The sequence below is a fragment of the Poecilia formosa genome, unplaced genomic scaffold (assembly GCF_000485575.1).
Source record: "Poecilia formosa unplaced genomic scaffold, Poecilia_formosa-5.1.2 Scaffold170, whole genome shotgun sequence".
In the NCBI taxonomy this organism is placed as follows: Eukaryota; Metazoa; Chordata; class Actinopteri; order Cyprinodontiformes; family Poeciliidae; genus Poecilia; species Poecilia formosa.
The window spans coordinates 1156139-1182837 of record NW_006800109.1 but is presented as its reverse complement, the minus strand read 5'-3'; the positions used below and the strand labels follow the sequence as shown (position 1 = coordinate 1182837).

Below are 26699 nucleotides of genomic sequence, written 5' to 3'. Positions count from 1 at the left end.
CCCTCCTGATTTGTACCGTCAATGTGGCCCGTTGAGGGGGGCCACTATGCTGAAGTGGCCCTCGGTGAAATTGAGTTTGACACCCCTGGTCTAGCTTTTCAGAAAAAGTCAATAAGGTTTGTTAGTATAGCGCATTTCAGCAACATGACAGTTCATAGTTCTTTACATCCTGGAAACAAAAACACATGAAATAAATAGATATATCTGAGACAAAATATTACAGCTGGTTATACTGTTTATTCACAGCAAATATTGACTCTGTAGTAAGTAAAGACCTCACCAATTTCTCTAAGACAATATATTTTCTAAAGGTGTGATTGACTTGAAATTCCAACAAACCCAGTCCACACATGCCAAGAAATCCAACTTCTGCAGTCCATTAGAGTTGTCTAAGTACCGTATTTTCCGCACTATAAGGCGCACCTGATTATAAGGTGCACTGTCGGCTTTTGAGGAAATTGAAGGTTTTTAGGTGCGCCTTATAGTGCGGAAAATACGGTACTTAATACCTGGATATAATCAATAATAATCGTTCAGAGACATTTCTACCACTTCTCCTCCTCTGAGCTCAGCTGTCCACTCAGTTGCAGCAGAGAGATGCAAACACAACAACTAACTGTTAAACATTGAAGCTACCATTAATGTTTATGGCTTTAAAAGCAAAGCTCTTAGTTTCTGATGCAGGACAGCAGCTTTTTCTGTGTTTGGTTCACACATGATTTACTGGAACTGCACTGAAATATTTTCAGTGCTGAATTATTTATGCTCATAAAAGCAGGGAGGAAACATGCTAACATTAGCTTAGCTGTTTAGTAATAAGTCTTGGATGTAAGCACTGAGATGTAGCTTAATGTTTTCAAAATGTTTTGCTTTCTTTACTGAATTAACTCAGGCTCAACCGGATCTGAAACATCAGTAATTTATTGATTGTCCTCAAGTCAGGAGATGCAGTTTATTTAGCCCAAATAAAAATAGAAAAATCCTGGAAAGATTTTGTACAGGCAAATGTCTTAAGACCTCACAATAAAAGTAGAACATTTAGAAAATACTTTTATTAATGTACAGAGAAGTTACTAAACTCAGACAGGATAAAGTTAGTAACCCTGGATGAAAACCAGCAGCCAAGTGGTTTGAAATGAAAGAAAATGTTTTAATCCTCCTCACATTTAAACTGAAAAGCTGCTCAGCGAGGAGGAAGCATTACAGCAAATAAAATGTCTAGAAACCAGATGATACTTTGCTTCCCAATGCTGAAGGAAATGTATGTAAAGTTATGGTTTCAGCTGTAAATGCAACACCTTGGATTAGGGTCTTGAAAATTATTCAAAACAAGAAAACATAAACATTTCCAAACATTCAGTCAGAAGTTAGGAATCTTTGTACATAAACAGTTAATATTTTTGAAATCTTGAATATCGCTTGAGGAATTTAGATAATTAGGTAATCAAATTCCAAACACATATAATCTATAATGTGTGAGGACTTAAAGGTTTTCAGGTTGAGTAACTCCAGTGAATATTCATAAACGCTCATAAGAGCAAAGATTGGTTGAATTTTAAGCTTTTCCCTCCTCTTCTCTTTGAATCACTGTCAGATTCTCTGCAGGCCGGCTTCACTAGTTAGCACCAACCCTGAGGTTTCACACACGCAGCCAGCTGACAGTCAGCTGCTCTCTTAACCAGTGTAACAGCGCCCTCCGGAGGCCAGCTAGAGGACAGTTTCAACATCATTCAAACATCCGTTAGTTTTGTTTTCCCTTCAAATCCTCTCCTGTTAAAATTATAATAAAAATAAAACAGTTTTCATGTGAAACGTGAAGAGTCCTCCGCTCCATTTCCGGCTCTGCCTTCACCTGCATGTGTTTGTTTGGCTGCTTTTTCACGAGAACGTCTCTGCCAACTCCTCGTATAATCCACGGGGTGAATAAAAATGGATTTGGCTGGAGCAGACTCTCAGTAAGCTGCCTTAAACCAAACAGAACTCTACCAACAGTCTCTCATGTACATCACCACGTTTATTACTGTTTATTAAACCAATGTTAGACCTGCATATACGCATTTCCCTCTTATTAACTGAAACAGCTCAGATGCTGTCTGAAACGCCTTCATCTCAACCAAACCCAGAAGTAAAAAATGTTCTCTTTGGTGACATTTTCACTGTAAAGAAAAGTAACATCATTTTTGCTGATTTTAGAGAGCAGAGGATGTAAGGGAGAGTGTTTCCTGGCACAGCGCTCTGGCCTCCCTCCGTCTCCAGAGGCCTCACACGACAGACGGGTCGCAGCGAAGCCGCAGTTTAAATCCGGTGTGCAGATGGACACCAGTAGTTGTTCTAAATCCTGAGCGCCTTGGCACCGGGCGAACGCAGAGAGGCTGTGGCGTTAACAGGTCGATGTGGTAGCTGCTCCGTGGATCACATGTGGGCCAGACGGGGCTCAGGTACCATCAGCTGTCAGAGTGATGTTCTTGGACTGGATTTATTTTTGTTTTTGGATCATTAATTCTGTACAGACTCACCCTCTCAAATCATTACGCTGTTAATCATTTCCTGTCGCAGCTCTTTCTGACTGTCTCTACCAACATGACAATGGTTTTATGTAGGATTCGTGCAGAATAATCTTTTCAGTAAAAATGGAAGTCTCAAACTATTCAGATAGGAATCACGCCATGTTGGACAGACAGCGAATAAACTTCCTAATTCCTGCTCAGTTGATCAAACTGGGAAACTGGCACTTATCGGGGAGAGCTTTACTCACACCTCTTATTTGTTCTGGTTCGTACTCATCTCGTCGTCTTGTTTTTTTGTTATTTGAATGATGCTGAGGAATCCAACTCGTAAAGTCCTCCTGGAGTCTGGTTCAAGAGTGATGAAGATATTCACAATTTCAGGATGAAACCCGAGATTCTTCCTGAGAACATACATTATTCTTAACTAGATTTCAGTCCAGTTTCATTAAAGTGGCGTATAAACATGCAAAGGACAGATTCATATTGTTTTTAGCCTATTTTTCTGAGCTTAAACACACAGTGCTTATATTTTATCGGGTCTCCTTATGTTGTTATACTTGTTTCTGTATTTTAGTTAGTATTTTGCTGAGTGCTGAAGAACTGGACATATAATTTATTAAACATTTCAGACTATATGATGAGCACAGATAAACAGACAGTACACCTTCCATCAGTTTCAGTCTAGTTATGAACTGCTTAAAAATCTCACCTTAGATGTTAAAAAACATCAATGATTCCTCGAAGTTATGTTTTAAAGACATTAAACCAAACAGAACAAGTTTATGAAAAAGTATTTGCACCATCAACCCATAGGAAATCTTACTTAAAAGGGGGTGTAGCATGTTTTTTATCTTGACCTTAAGTTTTCAGTTAGTTTAAACATGCCTCGTTTTATGGTGTAATGTTTAGCAGCAGCAGTCTTCAGTCAGACGCCTTTTCAGTTTTGTAGCAAGACATACTGCACAGCTTTGCCTTTTTTTTTTTTTGATACTTTCATATGAGTTACAACATTCATTAATTCATTCATTAATTTCTTTTGGGATAAATGTTGTAATTTTCTCCAAATCCAAAGTTATTTGGAAAATACATCAGTTGTATTGGTCTTTAGGGCTGCACAGTGGTGTAATTGGTAGCACTGTTGCCTTGCAGCAAGAAGGTCCTGGGTTTGATTCCTGGCTCAGTGTCTTTCTGCTGTTCTCCCTGTGCATGGTGGGTTCTCTCTGGGTACTCCAGCTTCCTCCCACAGTCCAAAAACATGACTGTCAGGTTAATTGGTCTGTCTAAATTCTCCCTAGGTGTGAGTGTGTGCATGGTTGTCTGTCTCTGTGTTGCCCTGTGACAGACTGGTGACCTGTCCAGGGTGACCCCGCCTCTCACCCATTGACAGCTGGAGAGGCACCAGCACCACCCCTGACCCCACTAGGGATAAGGGTGTAAGAAAATAGATGGGTTACAAGTTGTCACAATATTTCTTTTACCTGCAAGAGTCCTCTACAGTAGAAGGAGGAACTGGATATTCCTGATTTTCTACATTTATATTTTATAACCTGGAGTGAACAGAGGGTGCACTTTTTCACCATCACTGAAAAAGTGCACCCGTTTAAAGTACATCTAAACCAAAGTACATCTTGGTTTAGATGTACTTTAATCTGCCTGAATAGTCAGACGTGTCATTTTTAGTGGTTTGTCTCCACCCTCTGGACATATAGTGTAACCGCAGATTGTTTTGTATCACCTGTAGTTTAGCTCAGTGGGTAGAAATCTTTCCCTTCAGCCAGTCAGTGTGTTGATGATAGATGTTAAATCTGAAGCTTGTTTTTCTCAATCTTTTCTGCAGATACTTTCTTAATTGACAATAATGTTCCAGTTTTATGTAGCTGCTGCTGTTCCTCTCATCTGATGAGTCGGTGAGATCTTCTCTCTGAGATGTTGGTGAAAGCGGCTGCAGATGGCTTGTAGTCGGGCCGAGCGCCGCAGTGTTTGCAGCAGATGGTGGAGTGCTGAGCTGATGGATGCTCTGTCTAAAACTCCAGACAAGAAACCTGCTGCTCCCTCATCATCTGAGGAAACTCCGAGTGGCTGAGCAGGACGAGGCTTCATAGCTCTCAAACATCCAGACAACACACACAGAGAGCGCTGATAAATGTTTTGGCGCCTGATTTATTAGAGCCATAATGTGGTTTGTATTCCGCCCCGCTGAGACTTGTTATTGTTTGATGGGAAAGAGGCTGTTGAGGACTGCAAAATGGAGCTCTGCTTATAAGCTCGGTCCGATGATGGACAGAAAAATTGAGCAATGGATTTGATTATCAACATACAGTACCAATCATTCTTTCATTTAGGGCTATGTTTCAATTGGATGTTATTTATATTGGGGTGTCAGTGATGGAAAACAATAACCAGAAATATAATGCACTAGCTCCATAAAAGTTAGGCAATCTTATTTTTAAGAGAGCTCTCAGTCAAAAATGTTAAACCTCAAACATGACTGTTTAAGAAAGTCAAAGTGAGGTTTTCGCTTTCTTAGGAGAATATATGTGTATAATTAATGGGAAACTACCAGTGTGCTCAGTTATTATGCAACTAAATGCAAAACACACTTTGTCTCATTTGTTTAATGAGAAACAACTTGACTCTTTCCAGTAAATATTTTTAGCATAAAGTGACCAATATGATCACCGTCTGTTTATGGAGTCAGTTCCTGATTTGGTGATGATTAACTTCCTGTGCAGCAGCAACCACAGATACGAGAGGTGGATTGTTTTCCTTCATTGTAAATCTCTGGTTTAAGATCTGCTCACAAGTTTTCAATTGGGTCCCCGATCAGGTAAGAAAAGAAGTCATCTCAAAAGTTTTTTATCTTTAAGCCTTTACTGACTTGCCATGCAGAGGAATACCTGGATGCATGTGATGGAGGATTGTCCCGCTTGAAAATCATTGTCTTTTTGAAAGATGCAGACTTCTTCCTGAACCACTGCTTGAAGAAAGTGTCTCTAAAAACTCACAATCGGTTGTGGAGTTCATTTTGAGAACTTCTTCAATCTAAAAAGGTTCAGCCAGCTAGAAATCTGTTTCTTGGCCCAGTTTTAATAGTTCAGCTTGTTGTTCAGTGGTGATTGATATTCAGCCATGTCTCTGAGCTCTGAACATCTGGTACTTCTTGGTAGTTTGCACTCCTAGAATATGCTTGGTTTTTAAAACTTTTTTTTAGCATTTTTTTTCTTTCTCAACAGGTTTGTTGCAACCTTGTTTTTTATTTGCAACAAAACGCCAGATGGTTCTTTGATCATGCTCCAATATTTGAGGAATTTCAAGAGTCTTGGATCCTTTTGAGAGACTTTTGGTTATTTTGGACTCTTTTTGGTCTTGTGCTTTTACTCATTTTGCCTCAAGTAAAGAAACTGCCTAATTATTATGTACACTTTGATAGGACTATGACTAGGACTCTAGTCCTAGTCTTATTGGACTAGGACTATGTCCTAGGAGCCATAGGGTAGACTAGGACTCCAGAGTAAAGACTACAACTCTAGTCCTAGGGTAAAGACTAGGATTAGGCCTTAAGTCTTTACACAATGCCAGGAAGAAAAGATGACTGAAATGTCCTGAGAGAATGAGTTGCTGTTAAGAAAGGAAAGGGCTCTAAGATCAATTCCAGACTAATCGAAGTCCATCATGCTTCGGCGAAAAGAAATTATTCCTGAGGGGAAAACATTTAAAAAAGCCGCCAATCTTCCAAGAAGTGGATGTTCCAGCAAATTCAACAATGTGTCAGAATGTTTCTCACCTTCTTACTGAAACAATCTGAGTCTCGTTTAAGCTTGCAAACCCTGTGACTGATCTCTCAAACCTTAAGTCATTACATTACTGAATTGACCCATGAAGTGTCTTGTGGACATTGAAGGTCTGTATGAAAACGGATGTTGTCCAACCACATCAGTGCAAGTCGAAAGTCCGACTTCGTTCAAACTCTACAGGTGTATAAAACAACTGAATTCAAATTTAATTAAATTCAAAACACTTTGTTTCCAAATGTAAATTCAACAAAATGATGTAACATTTACTACTTTAGTTCATTGAAAATGTCTTTTCTGCTTGACGGTGTGTTGACACAAACCACCAAGAGACCACCAGCAATACCAGTAAGCAGTTTGTCTCAATCTCCTGAAATGAAACACACCACAAATAAAAGAAATAAAATTGTATATTTGAGATTAAAACTTAGCAATAATTTCCAATATATGTTTCCAACAAACGTAAATTGATGAGTAAACTTTTGCCTGTTAATTTCCCATTTAGCTCTTAGTTTTTCACAGCTTTATAATTTTAGCTCCTTATGTTAATACATGCTGGTAATCTTGAATTAGTTAGATTTAAATCATTTTAGCTAACTGTTGTTATTTCCTCAGTATTAGCTGCTAAGCTAATACTCATGATGGTGAATTTATGGAGAAGTATCCTTGAACCCAATGTAGCCACAGGTCTATGTGTGTTTATATGCACAGGCATTACTTTTAACCTGACAGTAATAAGAGATTTAGAGGACCAAACTGTGGGCCAAACCGCCACCAGGAGTCAGCCATCACTTGGCTCATGAATCATCTTTGTTAATTGCATTCGTCATCAAATATGCACAAAGGAGTGCTGTACCTACAGAACTGACGGCACTTACAGATATCACCGCCGTGTTTTTCTTTGACACCAACAGACTCCTGGTTCTGTGTTCCCCTCTGTTAGATGTGCTGCGACTTGATATATCGGGTCTTTTAGCCCCCACTTTGGCTCAAATCCAAGGCCCATTTGTACAGATGGGATTTTACGTGGGCCATTTTAGCAAAGCACCCTCCCCATAAAGCCAAAGTGTCTCATCACTTCATAATTGTGTGATTATGGTCAATTGCTGTGGTTGGGGTGACAGATTCTATTTGAGCCCAACAGATGCTTTTATCATATTTTAGATCTCCATTTGACCTTAATCAAGCGTTGCATGTATGAGTAAAACAGGGAGATAATATTTTAGTGATGAGGCGGATCAGGTGGGAGACGCCAAGGCTCTGAGGAAAGATCAAACACAAACAAGTGGCGCACAGAGAGGAATATGAACTGCAGGGGCCTCCAGACTGCAGAAGACTGATGAATTACGCCACCATGTGGGAGGTAGAGTGCATTGCACCTAGAGTGTAACTTATGATCGGAAAGTACATTTAAACTACAATAAACTTGAATTAGATGTCCTTGAGTTAACATGAATTGGGCTTATAATATACTTACATATGTGTTATATTTGTTCAAAATCTTTGAGTTTGAATCTTTTCACACATTCCTGTTCTTGAAAGAGCTGCGCTGTGGCCCAAAAAAGTAGCAGATTCAAAATAATCATTATTTCTTACTTTCTGTGAAGAAGTGGTGAAATAAATAAAGTTGCTAATCCTTGGAATCTAAAAGCTTAGAAACCAGGTAGACAGGAAAACCTGACCATGGTGAATATTTGCAAACACTCAGCTTATGCTTAACTTCCTTCCTAGTGGTGGCTGAGCAGCTGCCGGCAGCTGGGAGCCGAGCATTTAGCTAAACTTAATGTCTCAGGCACAACATTTAAAGTGTTACCATTTAATATCCCGTCTTTCAGTTTTAATAGTAGGTTAATCTTAAGATGCAATACTCATAAGAAGTTTTATGATAATAATCATTAGCTGCACTTATATTACAAATTTTGTGCAAATGTTTGTCCGTTTTCTGCTAATGTAAAAAAAAACTTTCGCACTTGTGGTGTTTCATTAAATAAGAAATAAATTAAAACTGCATGTAAATAAGCTTGTTCAGCAATGAATGTAAACAGATCATCATCTACCAGCCATCAGAGGAGATGGCGGCGTCTTATTCAGGCGTTGGCGCAGCATTTCCTCGCCTACTGGAGAGCGGCTACGTATACGGCGTTGAGAAACTGTAGTCGGCCATTTTACCGACGAGCTCTGGGTTCAGCAGGTTGGAATGACGTTTTATGAGCTGTGTGATGATTGCTGCAGGTTGTCCGAAAACAAAAACAAGTCTCAGAAATAAGTTAATAATTTTGGCTGGTGCAATTTTTTTTATTTACCTGTAAATGTCTTTTTTTTTTATCTTATTTTGCTCTGATCAGAATTGAGTTATTTTCTTTTACTTGAAATCTGTGCAACAATTAGTTGGCTTAGTAACCATTAATCAGATGGTGGAGTCATTTAAGGTGGATCTGTCATTTGTCTGGTTTTGGGAATGTTTTCCGGTCATTCAGGTGTGGTGAAAACAAAGTAATTATTAAGACAAACTTGGAAATGATCCTAATATGGCCAGACCACAACCTGTTCGCTGTGTTGGCCATCTGGCAGCAGACACAGAAGTAGCTGCTGCTGGGAGATCACCGCCGTTTGTTTCCAAGAGCTGGGGATCATCTTGGCGCTCTCTCCATCAAAGCTTCATATTTAGCAAATTTATTCAGAAACGTAAAACCATTTTTAATTTGATTTGAATGATGGTGATTTACCTGCTTACCCAGGAGGAGAGTCTGGCCTCCAGCATCTCCTTCCTGTGGGCCTTCAGACCCAACGTTACCAATTTATATCCAACCAACTTGTACTGACTGTCTAAAAACACTGAAACTTTCCCACAATTAGCTTCTACTGCAGTACAGAATATTATCATTATGTAGTAATATTTACAGAAACTGGTCTGGTAACATTTATTAGGAATACACATCAAATTACTTGTTCTGTATTTTTAGATGCAGATCACGATTTAATGAAGAATAAAATTTAAATAAACAAGAAATAAATGCAGCAAATACATTTAAATAGACTTTTTGAAATTTTTGAACTCTTTGCTTTTAATGCCACATTTTTATAGCTTTATGTTTTTCTTAATCACTCTCCATAACAGTAGTATTGACTTGTAAATTATTATTTAATCTAGTAAACATTAAGTTATTTATTTTAAGTAGAATTGTATAATAAAGGTTGAGTTATTGAAAAGTCTTAAAGTGCTTTAATTTAAAAATACAACATGCAACCACTGAGCGTTATGCAGTGCAACACAGTTCAGTCTGTTGAAAAAGATCTTTTTACTTTCAATGAGTTTTTATCCAGGTAAATTAAAAGTTTGAAACAAAAAACAAAGACGGTGATCTGGTTATGGCAGACCATCACTAACTAAAACATTAGCTGTGCTAACCCTGAAGCCCCAATCATAAGCATTAGTTTATCTAAACTGAAACACTATACCAGTATAACTTCAATTCAAATGATACAGCAGGTAAAATAAGTATCAACTTTTCATAGTAAACATATTTCTAAAGGTGCAACTGACATAACATTTTCACCAGATGTAACACCCAAGTAATCAATTCATAGAAAGAAACCAAAACTAATAAGTTCAGAAATGAAGTGAGTATGGATGTGAAAAGTCTCGAGGAAAAACACATACTGCTATTTATTTAATATTTACAAAACCCTCTGTTGGTCATGACGGTTTCAAGACGCCTCCTGTTTGGAGAAACTAGTCGCATGAATTGCTCAGGTTTGAGCAACACAGTATCATCTGCTGATACTGTGATGATAATATATTGAACAGCCTTTCTAAGTATGGAAATAGGGGATAACAAAGAGATTTGAATCAGGCATTTTAAATAAAGGAGAAAACCTATCATTCGTTTGTGTTTTTGCTCCCCGCTGAGTTTCTAAAGATTTTAATTGAAATGTAAAATCTGTCTAGAGTGGCAGCAAAAATGACTGTTTGGGGGGCAAAATGAATGTATGTAGCTGAAAATAGACACCAACATCGGTAGCCTACAAGCTACTTGTTAAGCTTAAGGTTCTGTATTGATATTAGCTAGTCATCTTTTAGCTAACATTACCTGCATCCAGCAGCTTTACTCAACTCAGTCGGTTAGTTTGGAGGGAAAAACTGTGAAAAGTTCTTTGCGTTTTGCTGGTTTGCTGCCGTGATTCTAACACAAACCTACGGAGCTCCGCCCAGCAGCAGCAGGTCTCCTTCACAGGTGGAAACCCAGCGCGAGCGGCGTAGCGCTCATGTTGCGTTTAAAGGCGGCTCGGAAAAACAGGTTACAACATGTTAACAACGGATTAAACAGTTTTAACTGCTGATAAAAGTGACAGAGGACACAGATATGGGAAGTGTGGAAGCCTCTACTGTATCAAATTGACAGGAATAACAGAGAGTTGGCCATTCTAAGGTAAAAACCCAGCGCATACAGTGTTCATGTTTTGCTATTTTTTCATCCAGACGGCTTCCCGCGCCTCCCTTGCAATGACACGGCGCCCCTCCTAGGGGGCGCGCCCCACAGTTTGGGAACCTCTGCCTTAAGGAAACAGACAACTGAATTTTGGATTGGTAAAATCTAATGGCCTTTAAAAGAAGATGTGACATTTAAAAAAAGGAAGACATGACACGCCTGCTGGAATGAGGCCTGCAGAGGTCTCATTGTGTAAATGTTGACGTGGTGCAGCAGAAATACAAATAACACCGGATCTCCAGCAGAAACATCTTACTGTTTGCAGAAGCTCAGAGGATTAAAGCCAACAGTGATGGACGCGGACTCATCTTCTGTAATATTTACATTTTCTGGTATTTTCTTCTCCGTCCGCCCCTGAAAGACCGGTGTCTGTGTTTTTCCACTTTCAGAGGCAGAGCTGCTCAGGTAAACGCTGGCCTCCGCGACAGACGGGTGCTCTCCATCTTGCAGCCCCACAAGGGGTTGTTGCAAGACAAATGGCTGTAGGAAGAAGCCCCGCCCATTTCCAGCTGCCTCGTCTCGTGTGGCGTCTCGGCTCGGTTATGCGGTGGGATTCGTGTGGTACGCCGAGTCCCAGTCCACTGCACGCGAACGGCGCGCCATCACTAACCACAAACAACCCGAGACTCCGCAGCTGAAGTAGACAAGTTTATTAATGATAATAATGAGGATGATGAGGATGATAATATTAATAATTAGTCATAATTATAATAACGTTAATGTCATAATAAATAGAACTCTTCATCTGAAGCACGTAAAGAGAAGCATACAGAAAGAGAAAAAACAAAAACACAAAGTTCAGAGTACAGAGCCAGAGGAGGGGGCAGGGACTTCTAGAGACATTTTTTAACCTTTCAATATATCCATTTAATTTTTTAACATTTTTAAACATTATTTAACTGGAACATTTACAAAAAGGAGAAAGAGATAGAATTTAAAAAATCCCTTATAAATAAATTTTGTCATCATTAGAACAAAATACAAGATTTGGGGAGTCAGAGGATGGTCTTTTTTTTCTTTTTGACGTATTTTTTTGTTCTTTTCCCCCTGAAAGGACAGCTGAAGGAAGTAAGAGACCAGTTGGGGTGAAGGTTATTATGTACAGAACACCAGGAATACAAAAGGGGCCAGTCGACTCACATACTGGAAGGCTGGGATGGGGGGTAGCTATACGGGGTCCGATGGAAGCGAGGGGCATCCTGCGAGTGTCACAGCTCAAGCAGTTGTGCTCAGGAAGATCAGGACCAGTTTTTTAAAACATAAAGGCATCTGAAGGAAGGAAGGGAGGGTCGCCGTACGCCCAACCCCCCTCGCTCCATCCCACCGCTACGCTACGGCGCAGGCTGGAGTTTTAGCTCGGCCTTTTTTTGTTTTTCACTGCGTTGGCCAGCGAGCAGAGACAAACAACCACAGCGGGAACAAAACGGCCCTAAAGGTTAAAAACAGGATGGATACCTCACCACTGCTGCTCCAACACTAACATCTAACTACTTCCATTAAAACATTTAAAATCTATTTAGTATTTCTCATATCAACTGGATAAAAATTCTAAGGCAATAAAATTTATCTTTTATACATTTTTTTTTCTTGGTTTTCAACTGCAGCTCGCATGAGGCTGTGGCAGCTACACACTGTCAACCAGCTCATGGGAGCCGTAGCAGGTAAATGGAAAAAATATAACAAAATACCTTCATGCATTAAGAGCTGTAGTAACCTGTAAGCAGGATGGGACTCTCCATCACATCTCTAAAAGGAGTTTTATTTGCTTTTTTATTTTTTACAAAACCTGCACTTTAAAGTTAGCTGCAAAGCTGCATATACGTCTGAAACGAGTGCTGTGGTAGGAGTGTCATTGGTTCAGTGTTTTCTCTTTGTTTTCGCTGTGAACTGTGGATCAGAATGAGCTGTAGGTAAACATCAGGAGAATACGCAGAATGGCAACATTGCACACAGCCCCTATTTTCTATTCCTACGTCTACAACAGTTAATACGAGAAACAAATCAAGATCGGTTCATTTGTTTTGCACAAGTTACTGCAAATGTTGCTATTCTCAGACCTCAAACTTTTTTTTTTTGGTTTGCATAAACTAAAGAAGAGGCAGCTTGATCTCTGACATGCTTTTTTTTTTTTTGCATCACTGTTCCAAAGTAATGCTACGTCCTTTGATTTGAAACAAAATAAATAAAAACACGTTTAAAAAGGTCAAACCCAAACAGATACACAGAGCTTTATGGTTCCCCCTAAAGAAAAACACATCAACGCCGCTGCAGGAAGTGAAATGTCCACATCTGCTGCCACAAAAACTCACAACAGCACCTTTTGTGAATTCATCCGCTGCTGAAAATAGTCCCCAAGGAAATGCACTTGAGCTCACTTACTATTTGAGTAACATTTGCTAAAAACTACACTTTTTTGTTTAGTTTTTTTTTAGTTTGTAAAAACAGTATAACTAAGTCAGAGATACTGAGACACACACATTTTTTTCACTTTTTCTCAAGATTTGTTGACAAAACTAAAACACGCAATAATACCAGCGTCATCCCGTCAGATTTGATCTGCTAGTAGCTAACTAGAATAAGTACACAACAGTGTTCTCTCAGAAAATGTGCCCATCACACATGACATCAAGTGTTTTTGTTGCAGTATGCATAGATAATTCAGTGGACGAACTCCAACTATGTAACAAAAAGGAGGAGGAAACAAACTGTGGCTCTTTATCTCTGGCTCCCTGGAAGCTCCCGGCAAACTAAAACTCCAACCTGCTCCTGAGTTTCCTGACCCACCTCCAGTCTGCGGAGCTGAAAGTAGGCCAGAACAATCAGTTGACTCTCAGAAACAAACCAACAGGTATGAAGATGCTAAATCTGCAGATGAAAACTGTATGGGAGAACAAATGACCGACTTTACCCCAATTAGACTTCACAACAGTTAGTTGCCATGATATAGATACTCTGTAATATATGGGAGGCTGTCTACAGATGAGCAGAGGTCGCGTGGGTAGGAGCCCTGATTCAGAACAAGTCTTTTTTTGTTGTTATTTTTAACCTGAAAGAAGATGAAGTTAATTAAGAAGTGTGAGGTGAGATTTACTGTACAGAATATTAACAGTACACTGTGTAGTTTTGTACAGGAAGTCAGAAGCTTAATCTTTTCTTTCCCTCTTCACAAACCACCACTAACCACGTAGCATACCCTGAACTCTCAAACTAAGTTGTGCTTCACCCAAACCTGCTCACCTCTGATTTAAAAACAAAAAAAGTAAAAAGTTTCTCCTCAGGGCCAGCAGGTTATATCCAATATGCAGTAAAACCAAGCGGCCGCCCGCCCATCGGGGTCAGCGTGAGACCGGTGCTTCGTAAACCGAGGCCGCCACAGGAAGCTGTGAGCCGGCCTCCTTCAGCGCAGCTCGTTAAAGCGGCTGAAGAGCGAGCGCTTCCTCTGCAGCCGTGACTGAATGAAATCTGGGTCACGTCGATACGCATCCAGGCTCCGCCGTCATCCCAGAGTCCCGCTGTCTCCTGATCAAAGAGCACTGAGTCTGCGCCTTCAAATCATACTTTGGTTCAAGTAAGAAAGAGAAATCAATATTCATAAACTTTTTACTACACCTTGCGCTAATTAGGAAGTCTTTGCAGCTCCAGTGAGGGGTCAGATTAACTGCAGATGTAAACCGTTGTCTCTGAAGGGCCGGCGGGTCGGTGAGGAGGCGGGATGTGACGCTTTGCTCTGACGATGGCGGGGATGTTGGTCTGTGAGAATCTGCACAGTGCGTGTGTTGGTGGTACGGGTGGGACTCAGGGGAGATCAGTTCACACTATCACCGTCACACTTTCAGTCATATAGCACATGATCACATGTTACAGTAAATATCAGGGACATATTTAGTTGGAGGGGGTTCTGATAACTATGCTCGGGGGGCCGGAGGCTTTCCTGCCACCCCCTCTATTCCCTGACATCACCACAGCCCATATAATAGATATGTATATATATTTATATACAGAAAAAAGAATACATACTTATCGGACACCCTAGACATTAAAATACATTCAAAAACTGAACCGACATTCTTGATTAAACACGTTTACAGTGACTCTCCTGATATAAAGAATTAAGGTTCTGCTTTCACAAAATTAAAACTTTTTTTTTCTGTTCAAAAGTTTTGAGTGCTGAAAAAAAAACAAATATTCTCAGAATACATTGACGAAAGAAATCACATATTTCAGCCCTCGTTCCTTGATACTGTTGGATGGGCACTACTGTATTTCTATAATGTTTTATCTAGCAACACAGTCTATATGCCTCAGGCTTGTGTTTTGGTTATGCACCTGCTGATGTAGTACAATGGGATTACTCGATTATAATTCAATTTGTTACATGGATGGTGATGAGTTATTCTCGTCGGATGGGAACGTGCATCCTTGGTAGTTGTACGCACCTTGTTTTCGTGTTGGTCTGACAGTTCATCCGTCGGTGCAGAGTGACACAAAGGCTTGGGCTCGGAGTCTGGCAGGTGGATAAAGTCAGCGGCTTTGGCGCCATTTTTCTCTAAGTAGTCCTTAAGTCAGTGACCTCTGCTGGGGCGTGGAGAGGGGCAGACGGGGAGGCTCGGCTGTGTACCGTGTCACCGTCCCGCCGTGGCTCACCCCCCCCACTCCCCAAAGCTGTAAACCAGTGACTCTGCCCATTGGGGAGGGCGGGGATGCCCAATGGTGCTGCCAAAAAGGAAGTGACATCACGACAGTATCCACGGGGGACGCTGCTAACAGTAGGCGCTGCGGGCCGACGACGCCACGACAAGGAGGAAGCGGCGGCGTCAACTTCATCGGCCCAAAAAGGAAGGAAGGAAGGAAGGAAGAGGGCGGAGCCGCGAGACTCCGCCCACAGGAAGTACAGCGTAGAAAGTGCATCTGCCTGGATGCCGAGCTCTCCCTGCCACCTTTTGTTTTTTTTCTTTCGTTTCTTGTTTTTAGTTGTATTATTTTTTTTACACGACCTCGGTGACAGAGCAGTGTGCCATAGAGAGAGGAGGCGGGGGGCGGGGGAGGTCATCCTCCCTCCTCCTTCCTGCATACCACAGAATCAGCATCAAGGGCCAACTGTTCATCTCCCTTACCAAAAAACATAAAAACAGATTTGTACATATATACTGCTTTATACACACGTTTTTTTTTTTTTTTTTACCATTGTAAATCACAAAAGTATAGAAAAATAAAATGTTTTATAATAACGGGACACTTCCTTCTCTCTCTGTCTTTTTTTTTTTTCTACCCGGCAAAAAGGTGGTCCCTGGTGGAAACTGGCTCACTTCATCTGTCAAGTTTGTGGCTGGTTTGACACCACTGCCGCGGCGCCACTTTGTACGCCTCCCGTCTTCCCTCGCCAGCCTCAGTAGAGGGACTCCTTCTCGTCTTCTTCTTCTTGTGTTATTTTCTTAAAGCTAGTTCTCCTCTCTTCGTTGTTTTCATCTGTGATGTCCATCAATACTGAGTACAGCTCTTCATTTTGTATTTACTAGAAACAGGGGAGAGAAGCAGGGAAAACTGGTAAATACGCAGAAAGTGATGATTTGCTGTGATAGATGTGCCAGTTTTCAACATAGCAAAACATGCAACAAACGTACAACAGATATAAATATACAATTTTACAAGGAGGAAAGTTGAGGATGAGGTTTGAGCACAAAGTCGTAACACCCGACATGAACTTTAAAGTTTGGAGAGAAAACATCTTTTGTAACGCAGCATAAAAGAAGCCGCTGCTGGTGCTGCTCTCGCCAGAATAAAGATCAGAGTCAGCTGTAATCATACATGTGGAGATCGGCACTTTGGCGGAGCGCAGTGAGAAGTGTTGGCGTAATGGGGCTGGATGGAGGCGGAGGAGAGCGGGCGTGGTGCGAGGGTGTCGGGCCGTCCCAGGACCCTCGTCACGACAGATGCACACTAATTCGCACTGATCTTCAGCAGCTCAGTGGAGCTTCTGATAAAGAAATGTGGGAATGAAAGAAGATGAGGCGTTGATTTGGAAACGGCTTTGTAGTCCAGCTTCCAATCCGGAGAGACAAACAGTGAAGTGGCGTGCTCAGTCAGCATCCATCCATCTCTCTGTTCTTACAGAGGACTGGCCCAGCGTTTCCCCGCCGCTCTCCGTTCCATACCTCAGATTTACTGCACGCTCACTTGGGAGCTGCCATACAAAAATATCCACACGCAGTCTTACAACTCAGCAGGGAGGGAGCACAATGGCGCTGGAGCTACATATAGTCCTCGCTGACAGGCTGCCTGGTCCTGGAAGGACTGCAGACACAAATATATTAATCACACGCAGACTTGAAGGATTCAGGGGAGGGTTAGTTCAGGTGTTAGAGTCTGTGCTTCTTTATGAAATCTGCTAAAGCCCGGTGGGTCTGAGCCATCCAGATACCGTTCTAGAAGGAGCCTGCGGTATTTTCCCTTTGTTTTATTAATTTATAGTCACTAATAACTTTTTATATCTAATCATTAAGTTGTTCAGCAGCCATTAAACTTTTCGGTCCATCGTTATTAAAGCATAGAGCTGCCTTTCCCTGTGCAGTTTAGAGAAATTCATCACATTTTCTTTACTTTTTAAGCGTAATTTTATGCTAATTAATAAACATTAAAGCAATTTGGAGATAAATACATCAACTGCATCATTAACAATGGTTAATGATTGCATTTCGGTCACAATTCAGTTAAATTCAGTTGGAACTAATGGCTCTGAAACCAAGTGATGTAGCGGCCTAGTTCAAGCAGACCCACTGTGTGTGGGTCTATCTTATATGTGTGCTTCCTGTTATGGTTGTCATACCAACCATGTTTTACTCCAAATTAATTTCTGAACTTTTTGGGCACAAACACTTGAGACCTGTAAAAACAGTTTATATTAAAACACCAAATATACTTTTACATGTTACAACATGTTAATTTCCTTTTAAAGTATTTTTGAATTGAATTGAACCCGTCTGGGAAATACTGCAGCAGCCACAACATTCACAGTCTTCCTTAAGTGTGTTCTTGGGGATTCAGCCAATCAGCACAAAGGAAAATGAATGGACTCCATGTTTTGAAAAACGCCAACCAATGGTGAGTCAAGAATTGTTGTACTTTGTATTTCAGCTTCCCAAACTACTTCTTCTTATGAATGTTTTCGTTTTATGAAAAATTCCACAAATAATTTGTGAAATCCATGAATAGACGGTGGTTTATCATACATTTCCTGTAAATCTTCATTTAATCTGGAGTTTCCAATAAAAACATAACTATAAACAGCTTTGTGTCAACAAAGGTGAAAATGTGATTTTAAAATGGCCTAATCTTTATTTTGATAATTCACAAATATTTGCTGTTCAGTATTCACAGAGTTTTTTAGATCTAAAATATTTGAAAGAAAATGCAGTGAGAAGCTGAAATACCTCGACAACGCTGCTGGACACATGATTGGCTGGCATTTCAAAAGCAGCCAATCCAAGAGCACCATTCAGTTTTCTTGGTGCTGATTTGCTGGAGCAGAGACTGTAGAAAAGCTGATTTCCACTGTGCGTATTGATTTATATTAAGAGATAATTTGCATTTGAACTATTAAAATAGGCAGTTATGAGTAATTTAAATCACTGGGAGTGAAAGGGCGTACGAACCAACTCTTGGTTGGTAGGAAATATTCTGTGGCTCACCCGAAACCATAGAAACCATTAATGTGTTCAATGTTTTCCCTTTTTCTCTGTCATGCTGAAAACGTTGAGACTAAAACAAAATGGTGGTAAGAGTCAAAGAAAACATGAGCTTCTGTTGAGAAAGTCTCCAGTCTTTCTTTATGCTGATGATATTGGAGGATTACTAAGTGTTTCCGCTAATCATGAAGACATGAACACATTATTTTTCAATTAGAGGAAGGTTTCTCCATATGAGGAGTAGTCAGTCAGGGCTGGCACATTTGCAGCTTCCTGTTTGTCTGCACTGCTGTTGATTTGCTGGAGGATGACATGTTTCTCCCAATCAGTTCAGTTTGTTGCATGATTCATTTCTTCTGGTTTTGGAATAAAGTTATGTATTAAAATACAGATTAAAAATGCTGCTGAATTTACTACGTTTCTGAAACATTAAAAAATAATTGTAAGGAACTATTTAAAGCTCTTAATGAAACCACATTTATCAGTATCTGCATGGCCAGACGCATCCAGGCATGGATGTTTTTTTCTTTCTGAGAAAAACTGAAACAGAAAAATAAAGAGAAAGAAAATTCAACAATTTTCTTGAAAACAAACATCAATGTGTGAAGGCAGACATAATGTTCTTATAACTGCTTTATTCTGACACTCAGAAAACAATCAGTGGTTACTTATAAGTCACATACTGACAACAGAAAGATCTCAAGAATAACTCAAAGTTTCATTATAGTAAACCTTTTACCTATGAAATTAATCTCAAAGAAAATTACTTTACACCTTTCAGACAATATATTCTCATTATAGAAATTACATAGAGTTCAAGAACAAGTTGAGCTAAGTTGAAAATACACATATAACCCCACTTCATATAGGAATACATATAAAACAGTTACTCAGAGAATCATGATATAGTTTGTGTGTATATACATTTAAATGTATTTACAGGTGCTGCAACTTTTTTGCTTGGTTTTCTTTTGTACAAATATTTTTAGGTGGATTAATAAAGTCACCTGCCAGCTTATCAGGGCTTAGTGAATACTTGTAAATATAAACGATGCATAAAGAGTATTTTCTTCTCATATGTAAACATAGCTCAGTACTACTATTAATAAGTGTAAACAGGTGGATCAAATAGAGGACTGGTTGCATATTAAGCTGGTTATGAAGTACAACAAAAGCAAACAAACCTAAAAGTTAGAGTCTTTGTACTATAAATTCACATTTGACTTACTGTAAGCATGATAAAATGCATTAGATCTTTACACTATAGAATGCTAATTAATATTATATCTATAACATTTAAGCCTTGATAAGCTGACACTGAAACAGCTAATTTGAACTTTTTCTGTAAACTGTTGACAAACCCGTGCAGACTGTTAGGAGCGGCTCCGGACAACGACCCAGTCGTCCCGGAAATAACATCACACCAGGAAAAAAAGGAAAACGTTTCCCTCGCAGCGAGATGTTTGTCGGGATAACTTACATTCACAAACACATCTCCATTTCCTCTTAATTGCATCGCATATGCTAATGCTTTAACATTCAGTGTAATTACCAAAAGCGAATTAGTGTATCACCACACTCTGATGACCGTAATGGATTAAAAAGTCCATTTCAGCAGTATGAATCACAAATCATTGGGAGAAACTATTATTAAAGCCGTAATCTATTTACAGAATAAAACATCTCCAAACTAATTAAGCTCCTTTTAAAATTACCAGAGCAACAAATCCAACAGTTTCCATGAAAATTTACTCTGAATGCGGAGCCAGAATGAAAAGCTGAGTCATTTAAACTCAGCCTTAGTCATCATTCTGATTTTAATATTTGACTGCAAATTAATACTGAATTTGTACTTGTAGTTAAAATTAGCTCATGGATGCTTGATGGACAACTTGGACGATGCACAGCCGCTCCTGTGATAAATTCCTCCTTCGTGTTGGAGGTTAGAGTTTGCTTTGATGGTAAATTAGGTTTAAAATGGATTCAGTCTCTCTTTACACTCCCTTTCTTTGTCTTTACATCCACCTGGCAGCTCCTCTGGTAATTAGACTGATGAATGAGCTCAGCCATTTTTCCTCTTACACTGTTGACCCTTCATGTCCATGTATCTACACAGAAGACTTCCTGGTTGCCAAAATATGAGGAAATATCAACTAGTGACAATTTGGTCCAGATTCATCAGATCTTCCACTTCCACACAGAAATGGAGCTTTATAAAGTTTAATCTGTCTACTTCTGTTGGTGCTTTTATCTTAAAGCAGGGCTGACTTTCTATTTTTAATTGGGGCAAAATGATCACAAGCAAAATCTCCTTGCAAATTAAAATATTGGCAACATCAGCAGTTATTTGTCTTTAAATAACCAGGCTTTTTGCTTTCTCTTGCAAGTTCCACATCATTTTTACGCAAAAGCTGCACCCAAATCTGCTTTTATTTAATTTATTAAACTTGAAAACTGACTTTATTGTCCAGAAATTACTACATTTTTACCTATTTTTTGCAATTGATACCTAGAAATTTTGTTAAATTTGCTAAACTAATTATAGGTTTTGGATATTTAATATTTTACACATACCTTTCTAACAACAAATCTGACTACTTTATGAATTTAATTAACATATTGCATGCTTATTTATTTTTGAGCCCAGGTGTCAAGAGGTTTGGACCAAGCAGAGAAAAACAAGATGAATTTAATCTGATTTGGACTGATTTAACGATAATCAGAAATGTTTGTGAAACCAGAAAGCTTTTCATATGAGAAGATCCAAATACTCTACAAATATATATTTACAGAAAACATTTCTCTACGTCTAGAAATACAATAAATAACTTACTGCTTTACAAATCGTTTTTTATGTGAGAAAATGCTATTTAAAAAAGCTAATGTCAGATAAGAAAATCACTACAAAGATTTTGCAACTTTTCATATTTTCAAACAAAGGTTAGAAAATGATTTTGTAAACGGTTATTGATCAACAGAAGCTTTTTATCTAAGGGCTAAATATTAATGTTACGTTTTTCTTATTTATGAAGGAGATGGTAAACAAAGTGTTTATCGTCCTTCTGTAAGAGTTGTAATAACTTTATAAACTGTTGCTAAATGAGGCAAATGAACGGAGAAATGTTGACATTTGAACTCTCCAGTTGATGAAAATGTAAAATAATTTTCATGTGGTGATGTTATTCCAGGGACTGGGGTCACGCTCTCTTCCTGTTTGTTTCCTTCCTCCATCACAGTCAAACATTCTGATGCATATTCATATATATTTTATATCTATATAGCACATCATAGGCACACACATTCAGATCAGAAAAACAGAAAAAAGGTTGGTTTCATTCCAGGCTAGCTTGCTAATGGTGGCCACTAACTGAACACCCACTTATGAAACTCTCCTGTTTGCTAAAAATAATTCTCAAAGTTTGTTTTGCTCCTTATAAAACCCCTGAATGGCGGGGGGCATTCACACTAGCATAGAAAAGGAAGAACAATGTTTTTTTTCTTTTATATCCACATAAAGATCTTCTTTGACTCATGAGATAATGAGCTAATTTTCTTTTTTTTCTGATATACAACATTACTCTGTCATTTTAACATTTTGACTAAACATGACTAGCTGTATATGAGAGATTTCATAAATATGTTACATCTCAGAAAGAAATAAAAAAAAAACAAGTGCAACAGACATTTTTTTGAGACCACAAATACTTGTGTGAGTACATGTAAAGTAAATATTATTGGCAATAGCTTTGATTTTTCCCATAGCTGCACTGAAACCAGCTAACAGTAGCTACACAGAGATTTCCTTTAAATCACGTAGCACAAGTAGAAGTCAATGACTGGATGTGGACTAGCTCTACGTCTCCTAACGCCTGGGTGCTTTTGGGTTATATCTTCCTGTGTAAAATGTCTTATACAGTATATGTCTATCTATATAATACAGAAGCCGTAGCTCAGAACAGTACAGTCTTATTTTATCGTTCTCTCCTGGGGTCTCTAACAGAAAATAATAAGAACATCTCGGCTCCGTAGAGGTGGAGCGTGCTGGTTGCGGAAGAAAACAATTGTCCTGAATGCTAAGGAGTGAGCAGCTCTGGATCTTAGTTTGTGAACTTTAGTTAGCTTATCCTGAGGTAAAACATTTTGTGCAATGCTTAAAGAAAAGATCCCAGTGACTGGCGGAGGGGACGCCCCTCCTCTGCGCCATGTCTTTACTGTGCGTGTGCGACTTGATGTTAATAGTGAGGATATGTGGCCGAGTCTGCTGCAAACTCAGCCCCCATGCAGCCAATTCGCTCTCAGACGGCGGTTTAAGGGGAGGAACTGCCTGCTAACTGCAACGCTAACGCCACCAACCAGTTGGCTCATTCAGCTGCTGAAGGGAGGAGAAACAGCGGAGGACTCTTATCTTGATTCTCCAGAGTCAAAGGTGACGTCTTCAAAGTGCCGGTTTCGCTCTAATGAAAATCAAAAAACCAGAGAAGCTCAATATGCAATAACAGCAGCAAGCAAAGTTCTTAAAGCAACTTGTGTCGATCCGCTAATCTAATTTCTCTACAGTAATCCATTACAACAGTCGTGTAATAAATCTTATTTACAGGCTACAGTCTCTACTGATTTTTCATGGGTTTTATTTAATAAAACAGAGATTCTGCTCCTGCATGCTTTGCTGCGTTAAGTTTAGCGACACGTTCAGCAGAACTCCATCCCTTCTGGTACGAGCGTTTAGGAGACGTTTACCAAACAAAAGGAAAGAAACAACACAAAGTACACGCTTCATTTGGTTTGGTTTCAACACCAATCGTGGAGTTTCTAATCCATGAAGTATCTAATCCACTGAGCATTAGCCGAGACGGGAATCCACACTGCCGCCGGGCAACGCTGATGCTCCTCCTCTGTTTTCCATGCTGTCCCTGAACACAACCCGCCAGCGTTACTCCCCTAAAACGCGCTGCTGCAGAATAGCTGCATGTACGGCGATTTGCAGCAGACAGGGCCACCATGTGAGCGCTGCGAGTCCCAAAACAGAAATCTGACCTTCATGACCCTTAACTCTGCATGCTGTCATACCACATTGTACAGCTTGTAAGGCTCCACTGCAAGTGCACAACAGTAGGACACTCTAAGGTTAAAAAAGGAATAAAAAAAAAATCAAAGCAGTCAGAGCAGCACTGTCTTTGAGCTAAGAATCACCAGGTTCGGTTCAGTTAGCTTCATTTCTGTTAAGAAATGGATTGAATCGCGAGGGTTGACCTGATTTCTGCTTGTTGTGTGTGAGACAGAAACAACCCGGTGTATTCTCAGTCAGATGACAGCGGCTGCATACACACACCTCTGAGCATGCACCATGCGTGCTGCAGTAGGCTCACATTGGTTATGGTGACACAGCACCCATATACAGCAATCAAGGTAATGCACATGTGCATAAGAGTTTCCAAAAGAAAACCAGAAGCACAAAATGAATACAAAACAAGAGCAGACCAATGATGACATCAAAGAGGTTGTTGTAGAGGGTGTCAGGGGAGGGGCTCAGCATGTGGACCTGGAAGCTTTTTGTTTGATTTAGCTCTCCACCAAGGACCGGCTGTTCGCTTGTTACGTGTTTGACTTTTTTTTTTTCCTTCTAAAGATAGTTTGTTTTTTTGTTTGGGGTAATGTCTCTCTGTCTTTTCTCGCTTTTTTTCTTTCTTTTAGTAGGGAGTGAAGCGACTGTACCCTCCTCTGTATAGGCTAGCCTGCAACATCAAAGATGAAAAAGTACCAATCAGTATTCAGGTGACAGCTTTAGTTGGATTCTCTTTCTCTGCAAATTTCCTTCCTTTAAATTTATTGACTTTCCATGTTGGAGCAACTTTGCGAATGGGAACGGTCAGCAGGCAGATTGATAGTTTGATATATTTAAGCCGATAATTGTTTTGCTGAATTGATTGCCTGACTTGATGCTCTCTGAGTGTGTGTTAGGAACAGGGTCAGCAGGAGCCGAAGTAGATTGGTGGACTCAGAGCTTAGCCAACGTAATTTATAATCTGTGGGAGCAAAGAAAAAAAAAAGAGCACTTTCTTAAATGAAAGTCATAGAAACACTAATCCCAGATTTAATAGTTACTTTAATTAAAATAAAAGAAATAAGTATATTTTTCTGCTGGAGAAGTCAGTCCTTGCAGGGCTGTAAATTAGAGGGAAGCAGAAGGAGTTGAGAGCTTTAATCACGGCTCCTTTTCATGTCTGCAGAGGTGCCTGCACCTTTCTGGAGGGGCAAACCACCACAGGATATTAGCCCGTAGATTTAGCACCATGCTCAGGATATCTAGGGCAGACACACATAAAGCATGCAAGTGGGCCTATGCATGCACACCTGCACATGCACACACGCACACAGTCCCTCCTCTCATCTCTACGTGGTCCTGTTGCAATTAGGAAACTCCAAAGGCGGCCATGCGCCTTCAACAGCTAATTTTGCCTAATTTCAGGGAGTCCTCTTGCTTGTGCAAAAACTTTTATCCATATTAGATTCGTCTGCAAGCTGGAAATGAGAAAAGAGGGTTTCCAACCTCAGAGGAACTAATTATTGTATAGCTTTTAAATGCAAAATGACTTCACTCTGCTGGAGGAGCATTAATCAAATATGATTAAAGAATTAGGAACCAAACGGGTCTCCTCTCTTTAGCTCAGGAGTTTATTAGATATTGGCCTCTGTGCAGAGCATCTCCCAGCAGCTTCACTGCTTGTTTAACACACATACACACGCACACACACACACACACACACACACTCTCTCTCTCTCTCTCGGGTCTCTGTTAAGCTTCCCAAGCTCCCAACACACACCAAACATTAGCTCTGATAATTTCAGGGGCCAGATCCCGTCGTCTACTTTCAATCAAGAGGACGATTTTTAGAGTGAGGAAAATGGAAGGAAATTTGGAGGGAAAAGAAAAAAGAATAAAAAACATTCAAGCACATTTTTTTAATTAAGTAAATGAAGAGGGAGAAAGAAATGTCTTAATTAATGAAAGCTTTTAGCTAGCAGCTGCACCGGGGAACTTAAAGCTTTAGATTTTTCTTTTTATTGCTGTTGAAAAATCGCATGCATGCCGGAAATTTGAGTTATTTCTCAAGCAGAGAGCGCGCCTCCGATCAGGCTACTGGGCAGAAGAGGAGGGCGAGGCGACTCCCCGCCCCCCTCTGTCTCGCTCTCTTGTTTATGTCCCACGGCACGCTGCTGCATGCGTCTCATGGCCCTTAATCTCTGGGTTTGGTCTGCGAGCCCGCTCCCATCCCCTCCTCGCCATAAAACAAAACCAAAGAGAAACTGTCAGTTTCAAAAAAAGGTGATCTTCTCTTTTTTTTTCATCTTTTCATCTTTGATGTTACAGTAGCTGCAAAAGCTAGCTAAAAACAGACATTAACAATTGAACTTCATCCCTTCAGAGGTTTGGCTGAATGGAAACAAAAAGATGAGACAACTCGCTCGACGGCGAGTTGAATGAGGTCGGATAAAAACAGAAAAGCTTGAAAAATGAAAACAAATCATTCTCATTACAGGAGGAACTCGAGTCAAACCAATGATGCATGAGGTGAGAACGTTCGGTTATCGCACTAAATGTCTGAGCCAACTTCCACATGCCAGGGGCTTCACAGTACTGCTCAGTTCCACTAGGGTGTGCCAGAGAGCATGACAAAAACTAAATCAATTAATGAAAAAAAATAAAAATTAAAAAATAGGTGAATAAAAACCAGAATGGCTGCAGCCGCTGGTCTTTGTCGTACAGTGTGTGCTAGCTACCGTCATGATGTCAGAGTCGGGGTGCAGACAGGAAGAGGCGCCGCGCTCAGAGACTTACCATGGTCCCCACACTGTATGTGGCAGCAGGGCCAATCGTGTGGTGGTAGGGGTCTGCTGTTGCATAGACTCTGCCATAGCTGCATGACAAGAAGCACAGAGAAGACAGTCATTGATCTGTCATTGACGAACAGTTACGCATTCTTGTTTCATGCTCAGCTCTTCAAAGTCTGGCGTACAATCGGTTATTTCCCTCCTCGGCCTCCTGGGCTTCCCGCTTTATACCAGGTAGATCACAAAGGAAGGTTCAAAGGTTGGTGCATGGCGCTTGTCTTTGCTCTGTCGTCTTGATTAAGTGAATAGGTAAAGAGCAGAGGGAGGGAAGCGGCAGCTGGAGGGCTGGGTCTCTCCCCCGGAGCTTGTTTACCCGGGCTGCACACTGGGCTCACGCCC

General features: G+C 40.1%; 1 protein-coding gene and 2 long non-coding RNA genes across 15 annotated transcripts in view; 2 read left to right on the top strand and 1 right to left on the bottom strand.

Moving 5' to 3' along the window:
- LOC103146903 (uncharacterized) overlaps positions 1-26699 on the top strand; it is a 140287-nt gene that overhangs the window by 64803 nt on the left and 48785 nt on the right. The gene's annotated exons all lie outside the window — the stretch shown is intronic.
- LOC107837732 (uncharacterized) lies at positions 10858-14039 on the top strand. The gene is made up of 2 exons (XR_001663781.1): positions 10858-11101; positions 11178-14039. It is a non-coding gene; the product is annotated as an uncharacterized LOC107837732 (long non-coding RNA).
- Positions 21046-26699, bottom strand: part of rbfox3a (RNA binding fox-1 homolog 3a) — a 546624-nt gene continuing 540970 nt past the window's right edge. For all 7 annotated transcript variants that reach the window (XM_016677950.1, XM_016677951.1, XM_016677956.1 and 4 more), the window contains 2 exons: positions 26308-26386; positions 21046-24202 (listed from right to left, as the gene is read on the bottom strand). In XM_016677950.1, the coding sequence (XP_016533436.1) occupies positions 24158-24202; positions 26308-26386 (124 nt within the window). In that variant the 3' untranslated portion in view covers positions 21046-24157. The remainder of the gene's footprint in view (positions 24203-26307; positions 26387-26699) is intronic.